Raw genomic sequence first — 11848 nt, 5'->3', positions numbered from 1 at the left:
CCACCCCTCCCCCCCGCCCCTCCAGCCCCCGCCTCCTCCCCCCCCCGGCCGAAGAGCACCAGCAGCAGCAGCAGCAGCAGCAGCAGCAGCACTGTTCTGTGTGTCACTGTCAGCTGAAACCACTTCTTTTATGTGGAAATGATAGTTTTCCTTTTACATTTTCTTAGAGGAATCCTGTATCCGTGTAAGTGGAGTCTGAATCAAAAGCAGCCCAGATGAATGCATCCATACTTAATGAGTCGGCCTTCATCTACTGTATCTGATATTCATTATTCATCTGCAGGAAAGTTGGACCATCACCAAACTTATTTTTAGGACACATATTCAAATTTCACCTCATTTAAACCACGGACGGTTCAACTGTGGAGTTATGAAAACTTTTAGTCGTGTTAATTAGGCCGACACTGTATTCACAGTGTTCAGATGAGGCTTTCACTGCAGAATATCCATTTAATCCTCTCTGCCTGTCTGTCTCTGTCTGACACCAAAACACAAATCAAATTGTTCTCTTGTACAATTCGTGTGCAGAGCTTCACAGTCACTGATTCTGAAAACGAATGTAACAAAGCTGTTCATAGTCATATTTATTTTAAAATATTCATTACGTTTCTTCACACACACCAGGTTTTTGAGATGAGGATAAAACCTCCCGAGTCTCTCAGTCTTTGTTGTGTTGAGTTGAATGTTGACGGCCTCGTTCCTGCAGCGCCTGGTGTCATGATGTCGTGGAGAAAACAGACCAGTTCTGATGCAGAGCTCGGCTGCTTTGATCATTCTCACAGGGAGTTGCCGTCCTGTGTTGCTCTGGTGCCAAACCCAGACGTGCTGTGATGCTCTTTGTCAGTTTGCCTTCGACAGCCACTGTGTTTAGAGTCTCAGAGGTTCTCCGCAGGGACCCTGAACCTCCTCAGGTGGTGAAGCCGCCATCTCACCTTTGTGAGTGTGTGTCACAGGAGATTATGTGTAATGTGGACTGTCACTACTTGATATGGTGTAGAACTTGCTTTGGAACATTACAAATGAAGAGAAAAGAGTGTCACAGAGCTGCCGCCTCCTGGTCTGCGCCCCTTAACTTCTTCCACAGCCATCATCATTGACCCATAAATTAGCAATAAAAAAAGGGCACAGATACAGTTCTGGTGAGCACCTGTGTCGTGCCATGACCAGATGTTCCTGCTTCTGTCACCTGCTGTGATGTTGAACACAGCCCCCCCTACTGGATTGTTGCTTCATGATTAATTCTGTCCTGATACTGGGAGTATAGTTGAACACAGAATGTATAATTGTGACTTTGCTTTTTCTGCTTGTTTTCTCCTCGTCATTTCTGGCCTTCAAATCCCTCGTTGCGGTGGAGACGAGGACGAAGGAGGAAATGTTTCCTCTCTGTTTATTCAGCAACATCTTTCTTCTTCATTCTGTAGTCTTTCTCATCTTCTTCTCCTCCTCTCTCCTACCCAATCCCCTCACGTTTGCCGCTTGCTTTTCTCAGCAGTTCGTTTCATCGCAGCCTCAAATGTAGTTCAGTGTGTCAGGCACTGCTGAAATATTAACTGCGCAGCAAGCAGGAAATAGTGCAAGTATTTATGGCTTGGTGCACCATCACTTCACATTCTCCACTCTTACTGTATGTTGGTGTGCTAATGTGTATGAATGGGTGTAGCTAGGCTTATGTGCAGACATGAATGTATTAATATCTCCACCTGTGTTCCTGTGATATGATTTTACTTCATCCTAATGATATCCATACGGTCCTCACATGAGAGCAGAGAACTTTTTCATAAATAATTAAAGTCAACTCAGTCTCTGTACAGTTTATAAATGTGTGTAGAAACCCATTTTAGCAAACCATTTTAGTAAGACCCCCAGCCCCCGCCCCTTTTTCTTCTTACAGTGACTGCCTTCTTATCATGTATTTTGTTGAGAGCACTGATAAACTCCACTGCGAATCATCTGATCCATAGGTTCATGTGACAGAACGTGGAAATGTTTTTAAAAAAAGTTTCTGGAAAAATGGCACAAGAATAAAGTATTGTCAAAGTATTAGCACAGCTGCTGCCAGGGTGACACGCAGTATCACAGAGACATTGCTGTGTGTGTGTGTTTGTGTGTGTGTGTTCATGCAGCTGTGACGAGCTGTGATTTTTCAGACACAGGAAGAAGAGAAAAGACAATGAAAAATAAACCAAACTAAACACCGCTCTGTTTCCGTCTGTGCTCTTCTATATAACCAGGATGTGGAACAGGGCAGATAGCATGTACGGATTTATAATCACAGACTAGGCAGTGTTTCCCAGAGGCATGGCCTGTCCCTGAAATAAAAGACAAATCTGATGAACTTTAAGAACAATACAAAGACTGAAATCACATTAACAAACAGACCAATGGTCATGTTTTATTATATTTAGATAGGCGTCCATTAAAATGTCTTAGTCTTACAGTGGAAAAAGTGTTTAGTGCTTTTGCCTAAAGCTGTTTCCATCCTCTGTCTTTCTGTAGAGAGTGTTCCTGTTCAACACATACAACCATTGCTTTAAAATTCTGAACTTGTCAAAATAACTCATCAAAAAGAAATAAAATATGTGGCACAAATAAAAAAATATTTAAAATTCAAATACATTTACTGACTTTTTAATCCCACAATAGCTCACCTGTGCCGTCCAGTTGTTGTGAGTCATTGTCTTTTTACATGCTGTGTCATGTGGGTCAGTGTTGAAGATGCTCAGAGCTGAACCAAACTTGTTTGATTTACTAAATGTTTTTTTTCTGCTTTTAACTACAGTTGTTTTAACCAAATCCAAAAAGATATTTCTCACAGATGAGTCATTTCCTGACATTTAAAAGACGTTAAACACGATTAAAAAAATATGTCCTTCCACTCTTAAAACATCCAGACTCAGTGGTCAGAACAAGATCAAGCAGCGGCTAATCTTTTGGAGAGCACTCCCTTTTTTAAAGTCTCTGGCCAAGAGCTTTAAATCCTCCCTTGTCCTTGGTTTGTTTTCTAAACAATGATTTCTCTGGAGTCTGAGTCTGTAGTCTGAGAGATTTCCTTTTCATGTTTGCTACATTTTATTACAACAGAGACTTCTGCTTGATTGCATGCCCTCTCAGATCCATCCTTTTTTTCATTCCTCTGTCAGTTGAACTAAATATTCATTCAGCCATATTCATGTTTGCCTGATCACGGATTCCCACTCTCCCTCCGGATATGACCACCGTGTTTATTTCAGTCCATTTAATTCACAATGACTCGTCTGGATCTGGAGCTTATTCTGTGGCATTAAAATGAAATCTGCTCGTTGTTCTTTTCATTTATAGTCAAATCCAAAACAAAATGCAAATGAGGAAGAGAATAAAAATAGAGCAGGGTGTCAGAGACTCATAAGGACTCGGAGGGACACGCCAGTGAATAAGTGAGACAGATGCTCGTACGAGCCTGCGTTGTACTGATGCTCAGCATTGGCTGAAGCTGCAGCAGAGCTCACACAGCATCCTTTACTCCCTCCATCCCTCACTCTACCTCACTCACACACACGCTCGCTCGCATACTGTATCTCTTCCGCTGACTGTAGAAGTCCAGACTGAGGCAGCAAGAATTTACATAGTTAAATTCACACTTCAGTTCACACTCCTTGGTCTTCCTCTCTGGATCCTTTTACCCGGAGACTGACGTCCAGGTCTAAGACTGTGGATTTGCCGGTCGTTGTTAAACCCTGGAACAGGGATGAGCAGGAGAATATCGAGGCAGATACGGCAGAGGCTCCCCTGACTGACTGACTGATGTCTGAAGGGCTCTGCTGGAGGAATGGGTTGCACCACCAGCACGGTTGTGTACGATGGGCTGCGTACTGTGTTAGAGCGGAACTGTAGCGGCTACATCTGTAAGGGAGCAGCCGAGCCCATTGGACAGTCAGAGGCTGAGCAGGCACTGAGCCGGAGGGAGTCACACGTCGTGCCTACGCCAAGAATTCTGAAGGTGTGTGTGTATTGATAATCGGTATATGATTGGTGTATTCTTTGGTACATATACTCTGGTGCAGTAATTATCATCTGTTGTTGCAGTGAATATCCTTTAATATATGTATTGTATGGAACTCTATGTTTATATGTTCTGCTGCATTGTGAAAGTAGTTTCTGTTTTCAAAAAGTCAAGGAGAAACAAAAAAGGGTCAAATAAAAGTACCGTGTTTTCCAGACTATAAGTCGCACTCACTTCATCCTATGGCGGGGTTTGCGACTTCATTTCACAAGTTTGTTATTTTCACACTGACAGCTGCGGAAGAAAACTCTAGGCTTGTGTACTGGTATCTGCAGCTCCTGTAAGTTGCACTTTCTTATTTCATCCTTGGCTGGTGCGACTTGTACTTCGGAGCGACTTATAGTTCGGATATTACAGTACCTCAAATGAAGCAAGTTGTCTTTTTTTTTTCCTTCAGCACACTTGAGAAATGCCTACTAGATCCTTTGCCCACAGTGCAGTCCTTGCACGACTCCTTCTACTGAAAGTTGTAAAAAGCAGAGAGAGGATCTGATAAATGATTCAGATGCAGTAGTGATATTAGAATATGCCTGTGCAGGTTCACTGAGTTCTTAAGTTAAAAAAAAAAAAAAAAAAAAATTTAATTGAAATTTCTACCCCCTTCCACTGCAGCCACTGTTGCTGCTCCTGCAGTTTGGTGATAGTGGCACAGCGGAAGTCGTCAACAATCATCTTCATTCCACACAACCAGTGTTAAGAGTGAAATGTAGGGCAGTAGAAGCCCAGCTGGATCTTCCTCTCTCTAAGCACTACATTGGTACCCGCCTCTGTGTGTGTGTGTGTGTGTGAGAGAGAGAGAGAGAGAGAGTTGCAAATCAATCACTGCTCCTCATCTGTGAGCCGGCAGGCCTGGCAGTGCTTCTGCTGCTTGGCACCAGCTTGTCTTCCCTTTCTTGTTTGTGTTTACCCGCTGCTGCATGTGTGTGACGTACATCCGTCGCTATTTCATCAGATTTGCAGCAGGGAGCTCAGGCTGAGTGACAGTGGCTGAGAGCAGGGAACTGGGCCAAGGACAGTTTGGTTTCTCCTGGTTCAGTGAGGCTCTTATCATTCAAACATGCAGCGTCAACTGTTCCAATGTCAGACGACTGTTGGTAAATGAGTGCAGTGATGGCTCACATCACCTTCATCACAGGAGTGTTGAGTTTTTAAACCTCGTCCCATCCCAGCCTTTTCTTACAGACCCCAAACTGAGGTCCGGGGACCAATTTTAAAATGTATTTAAATTCTTATTTTAATGTAAAGACTGAAAATCTGTTTAAAATCACTCACCAATAAAAATGTGTCATCGGCACTATCATCTTGTTTTGCTGTTAGCAAGTAAGTTAGACAGTCCTTGTAGGTGAGACATTATGGTGCTAAAATGGGTTTATTGTTCTGAAACAATAAACATGGGTTCTAAAGGTCTACAGAACCAAAAGGTACTCTGTTGTTTTTGGTTACTTGCTAACATCTATACTGTTTATGAAAATGTATAAATTTATATACAACTGAACTCAGATTTGACAGTACAATAATGTGCAGTGGCTGCAGTGAGCCTCTTTGGTGAGAAGTAGATTCTGTCCTTAATTGTCGTCTGTCTTTTTAAAGTTTCCATTAAGCCTTGGTATAAAGAGATACAGACCATCATGCATGACTTTTAATCCCCCACTGATTGCTGCATGTCATTATTGCTGGGAATTTCAAACAAAGAACGAGGTTAAAGGCCAGACACAGAGTCACTTAGACTCACATTCACAGAGAAGCTGCCTGTGGGAGGCTGATCTGGGAGAAAGTAATTAAATGCTCTACTTTGGCTGCGGCTCTCTTTTTAACTGGGTGAATTAAAGCAGCTTTGCTTTCTCCTTCCATGTAGATAAGTACATTTCTTTTTTCTCCAGGAGCTACTATAATTTTTCAAATAAATTTGACTTTTAAAAAAATACAACACACACATCACTGTAAATCCGACAGCGTCAGGTTTCCCACGCTAAGCTGCTAATTGCTTACATGTCGTCATCCTCTGCTTTTATAACGTCTCACTTTTCTCTCCTTTGATTTTATTAAATGTTTGAGACAAACAGTCTGGATGTAATAGTATCTGTCAAATGTTGAATGGTTTTGTCCAATGTTTGTTGTGACAAAGAAAGGCAGAACAATGATGTCATTGGTCGGGAGGATGGAATCTCTTTTTACACAGCAATTCTTTTTAAATTACTACCGTACAGTAAAGTTTATTGATTTCTAGTTATCAATAGTTTATCTTGAGTTTCTTTTCCCGGTAAATGGGTCAGCATCCGCACGGTAAATGACTCAAAGTGTTATATCAGGCTTGATATTTGTTGATATTTTTCAGTGTTATATACTATAGAACTTTTTTTTTGTTTCAAACTAAGTGTTATTTTTCTTACTGAAACTTCCCATAAAATGTTACACTCTTGACTTTAACATATTTGTTTCAATCTAATAATTACAGACAAATATGTTTGCTTTTTAAATGCCTTGAATTGTACCCTTCTTAGTTACTTAAAGACCTCTAGTTCACTTCCGCGACACCTAAGTCGAATAAGAAGTGCAATTAATCACGATTAATTATTTAATTACGCAGACTCTAATGTATGCATAAACGAGTTACATGCGTATCGTATTTACAGTTACATTTTCTCAGGACCTTAAACAGCTCATCTGTCAACACCTTACACTTTTCCTGTCATGGCCTCTAATGGTTTTACAATGAAACAACAACCCTTTCCTCGGCCGTAGGCTTGTTTACCCCGGTGATTGCTTCCTCCTCCTAAGATGTTTTAGCCGTCCTGAAGTTGCTTCTAAAGGTTTCAGGCGTAAACGCATTGACGTGCTCTCTCTCTCTCTCTGTGTGTGTGTGTGTGTGTGTGCATCTTCATTTGCTGACTGATACATGGGACCATTATCTCCAGCACTCAAGCTGATGAGCTAAAAAGACACTCCAGCAGCCATGGTTTGATTTCCCCAACAATTCCAGGCCGAGCTTTTTACATCCAATACCTTTAAATACATTTAGGGTTTTGTATTGATTGACAATTATTGTCTTTAAGTTTGTGTTGTTGGTCTGTAATGGTTATGTAATAGTTTTATAACAGTGGAACAATCAGATTTTATTACTGAGTGCTGAGACTTTTGTTATTTTTAGCTCATGAAATGACTCTATGACATAGAATCAAAGTCTGTAATTCTTTATGTCAAAATTCTTTCAATTCAATCAATTCTTATATCATTTGCTAAGAAGTATAGTAAACCTAAAAACATGTTTACAGTAAGACACCTTTGGTCTGATAAATACTGTGTAATACTACAGCTAGTACACATTCTTTTCTTCTTCTTAAATGACAACCTAAATCATTTTAATGATACAATACATAAATAAATAAATGTAAATAGATAAATAAACAACATCAAGGGTTAAATTCAGTTATTCTTGTAATCTAGTCTTGGGCTGGATGAGGGGGGTTTGTGGGCCTGAAGTGGCCCCAGACCCGGAGTTTGAGACCCTGCTGTAGTCCATCACACCTGGTTGGTATAGTTCCTCTGTTTATAGACAGACTCCATATAGAAATAAACTGTACATTCACTTTCATTGAGTGAAACCAGAGTTAATGCAGGTTTTTTGGCTGCTTTCTTCACTGGTTGCCGTCGGCGATCATCTTCCTTCATTACACCCAGTCGTCAGTTCCAACTCTTACCTCATCTTTCTTCTTCCCATTTCTAACATATGTTGTCCTGTTCATTTGCCACATGTCCAAACCAGCTGCACCTCGCCTCCCTAACAGTATAAACCTAAACCCTCAGCATCTTCAGGCCAACCCACGGCTCCGCTGTCTGTTATTCAGACACTACCTTCAGATATTTTAAACCTTCCCACTCACTTTAGGTGCTTTTCCCCTGTAACTTAATATTTTCTCTCCTCCTGCTTCACTCTGCCTGCAACTATTTCAGTCTTTATTGTGTCCATTGGATGGTAAAATACCACAATAATTAAGCCCAGGTTTAAAACCACCCAATCTTCTATCTACTGCTTGGTAAAATAAAACTAATGCATGGACTCCCTGCACTGCCTCACCTAAATCCACGTGTGATCCAGTCTCTCTTCTATCCTTGGCTGATAATATTTCATATGTAACACAGTTTCTGTTACTTCATGATGAGGTCACTGTCATTCCTGGATTAAACGCCCACATTTCTTGATTACTGACACTTATGAAGTACTGACAACACAGTACAGTGTCACAGATATCTCCATTTTAAAGTAATATTTTCAAACCTCCCTTGAGAGTCAGCAGATGTCCCGCTGTGTCCTGTTGCTGTTGTTTTTTCCAGGGTGGTGAGGCTCGGCTCGTGTTTTCGTTACATTCCAGGTTACACCCCATTTTTGCTTTGGCTCACGCTGGGAAACTCTACTGATTGCATCAAGACTCTGTTACATAAGTGGAAGTTCTCCGTTATTCCTGCTTACTTTCTAAAAACCACAAACAAAAGGAAAACAAACTTTTTTTTAGCCCAGCATTAGTTGATTAATGTGTTAATAATGATGTAATCCGTGTTCATTCAGGGTTTCTTTGTTTTTATATTTACAATGATTTTAATAAAAAATAGTTTATATTGTGTCTACTGATATGCGTCAAATGACTCGAGTGGTTAATGTTTTGTAAAGTGACTTGACCCCAAAACATAAATTGACTTGTCTCCACTCCAGTAATACGAGTCTCTGAAGCCACAAAATTTAATTTAATCATTCCATGAGACGATGGGAATAAATCTTTGATTTATGTTTATTTCCAATTGGATTCTGTCTGTCAGTTGTATGAGTCTCTGCAAACATTTTGAACTGGTTTAGCAGTTACAATATACACATATGTATACGATCCTTTCAATTCAATTATCAGACTGGATCCTACGTAAATACCCGTCCGGGCATATTCATCTACGTTTGATGAGAAACATGTGTTTCCTCTGCTGCAACAATGGGCCGCTTTAATCCAGAGTGCCAGCCGCAGCTGAAGGAATCAAATCTGTATTGTTTCCATGGAAAGAAATCTACAACAAAGAATGGTTTCAAACGTGTTTAGGCGTCCAAGTGGCCAAAGGATACCAACACTACTCCATATGATGTGGAGTTGTCTGTACACAGTGGGACTTGAACAGGAGGTCAGAGATGTCGTGTCGAATTCTCTTATAATTATAATAGTATATGTATGGACGAATACAAATACACTTGGGTAAAAATAAAAGACAAGGCCTGATGTGATTTCTTAGGTTAAAGCTGGGCCCTGATCTACTTACAGTATAATTTTAAAGAACCCAAGGGTCTTTAAAATGATATGTAGGCCAGCTCCACACACCTCCCCCTCCTTGCCCCCTCCCCCATTTGTCTGTCTGGCTAAAAAGAGTTTCCATTTTTTTGTCATTCCAGTTTGCTTCAAAAATTATATCAATCAAACAGAGGTCAGAAGGTGTAAACATGGTTTTAGGGTCAAATGAAGAGCAGTCAAAAGTCAAAGTGTATACACATAGACATGTGTTTCTGGTGTCAGTCAGTGTGTTTCCTTTTCTGTACAAATAGTTGACACAGAGTGTCAGAGGCCACTGACACCGGAGCCCTTCACTGCTTGGCTGCCCCAGTGGTCTCAGGCTGGTAAACGGTTATCATTTATAATGTATTTATAACCGACATCAAACGCTAAGCATTTGAATAATTTATACTTTATTAGGCCAATGAGTTGGGTAACAACTCGGCTGCGAAGGGCAGATGTTGGGAGTTGTATAATAAACATTTATTTGTTGTGGCTGTTGTGGGCTGCGACCTACAAGCTAGAGATTACTTTAGACCATATTAGTATAAAAACACTCACAAACACATGCTGGTCTGGCTCTGCTAATAATAGTGATGTCAACTAATGACCATCCATTATCCTGACCTGCTGCTGGTTTATTGTGTTATACAGTATGTGGGAATTGGGAAATACTCTGATGATGATGATTATATTGATAAGCAGTCCATGTGTGGGGCCCATTGGAAAATGTGACAGTAGAAGGGGAGCAGCTGTGCTCCCCCTCTGAAGCTCAGAAGCAGGCGTGAAAAAATAACATCCTCCCCTGCTGTGGCCCGCCAAGGAATCTGTAGGTCGAGCCCACTCCCAGGTGGATTGACGGGGACTACGTCATGTAGGAATGCCCCTCTGGCAGTTGCATCAACATGGGGCAGAGACAGGAGTTGTGCGGGCCAATTCTTTGATCAACCAACAATTACTATCTGGGCTAAAGTCAACCAGCGACAGCAAACACAGCGGTGACTCACGGTTGTCTGTCAGTTGGTGACTGATTGGTGATAACGCAGCTCTGACTGAGACCCAGGACGAATTCTGAGCACATTTGTTTTCTGATCAAATCTCTGGTCTCGTCTTGTGTGAGACGCAGACGTGATCCCTTATCTGAGACAGAAAGAGTTTTTCAACTGATCCTTGAAGCAACTTTTTTTATTTTGTCTCACGTCGTTCCTTGCGTTGAAATTCACTCCCTCTCTTGTGTCAGCTGCTCCCACACAAGGTGTGGACAGTCCCCGACCAGACTCTCAGACCTGAGGAATGTGTGGCTTTTGTTTGCTGTCGTCCACCCTGTGTCGCTGTGCAGGTGGATACTTCTGGGCTGGGATAGCTGTAGTGTGTGTGTGTGTGTGTGTGTGTGTGTGTCTGTGTTTTTACCTCCCCCCAGGCTGCACAGCTGAGTGTGGGAGGGGCCTCCTCCCCCCCGCCTCCTACTCCTCCTCAGCCTGGATGTGTGAGACGGCCGCTCTCAGTCAAAGAAGCACACTGAGGAGTAAAGTTGAGTGTATGAGTTTGAGCGAGGAGAAACTTTTTTTTTTTTTTGTTTGGATATGCAGGCCGCTCGTTTTTCTTTTGGATTTAGCTCTGATTTATTAAACAACAGCTATTGACGATGCAAGGACGAGCGGGTAAAGCTCCTAAAAAGGAGCTGGTCATTGAGAGTCCACAGCAGTACAAAGGTCTGCCCACAACTGAGGCTGAGGCAGAGTCAGTGCCACAGGTGGCGGTAAGTCATTCAAATATCTCCAGTATGGACATAATGGACTGGTTCAACTGTGTACACAGACCTGTAGACTTGATCCTCTTTTTGTACATCTCACATTGTACTTTGCTATAAATGTTAACAACAGTCATAAAGTCCTCAGGCAGGTGTCAGGTGTTTTTCATCTCTGTCAGACTGTACAGCAGCGCCAGCTCATATTAAAAATCTGCAGTGTTAGCACTGGGGCCGAGGATTGTTGGACTTTACCAGCTCTGAGGAAGGAGCACATTGTTTCCCTGGGTTTATGTTTAAAGCCTACCTGGGCTTGTGAAACGTTTCATTTGGCTCTGAATTTAAAAGTCGGCTCGAGTGTCCTGAGATGAAGGAGTACAGATGTGTATTTACTCTGTAGCTGTAGAAGCCAATGATCTGGAGTTTAGTTTTTTGTCAGAGAGGCTTCACATACACTTCTGTTGTTCTGGTGGTGAGGAGGTGCAGTGATGGGAAAAAGTCAAGAGCTGCTCTGCTCTGGAGGAACTTCTGGTTTTTAACTCTGAGTTACCAGTGGATGATAAAGACCCAGAGCGTGTGGTTTACATTTTTCTGTTATGATTTTGTTAACAAAGTTTAAATTATAGATAACATATAATCCTGGGTTGAGAAGCTAAACGATGTCGATGAATTTGATTTAATTCCGTGTGTCTCCCAGCTTTTCCCCATGATATAAAACACTGTTTCACTTGTTTTTAATGGTAAAATAGGACAGAGACT

General features: G+C 41.6%; 1 protein-coding gene across 5 annotated transcripts in view; it reads left to right on the top strand.

The window, feature by feature from the left end:
- Positions 1-11848, top strand: part of zmp:0000001200 (dedicator of cytokinesis protein 9) — a 70038-nt gene that overhangs the window by 19689 nt on the left and 38501 nt on the right. The window contains exon 1 of one of the 5 annotated variants that reach the window (XM_008327896.2): positions 9882-11101. The exons of the other annotated variants lie outside the window; for them this stretch is intronic. Coding sequence (XP_008326118.1) covers positions 10988-11101 — 114 coding nt within the window. The 5' untranslated portion in view covers positions 9882-10987. Of the gene's footprint in view, positions 1-9881; positions 11102-11848 lie in introns of those variants that run through there. 5 annotated transcript variants of the gene reach the window in all.

Source organism: Cynoglossus semilaevis, chromosome 16 (genome assembly GCF_000523025.1).
Source record: "Cynoglossus semilaevis isolate Cse_v1.0 chromosome 16, Cse_v1.0, whole genome shotgun sequence".
NCBI lineage: Eukaryota > Metazoa > Chordata > Actinopteri > Pleuronectiformes > Cynoglossidae > Cynoglossus > Cynoglossus semilaevis.
This window is presented reverse-complemented; position numbering and strand designations above follow the sequence as displayed.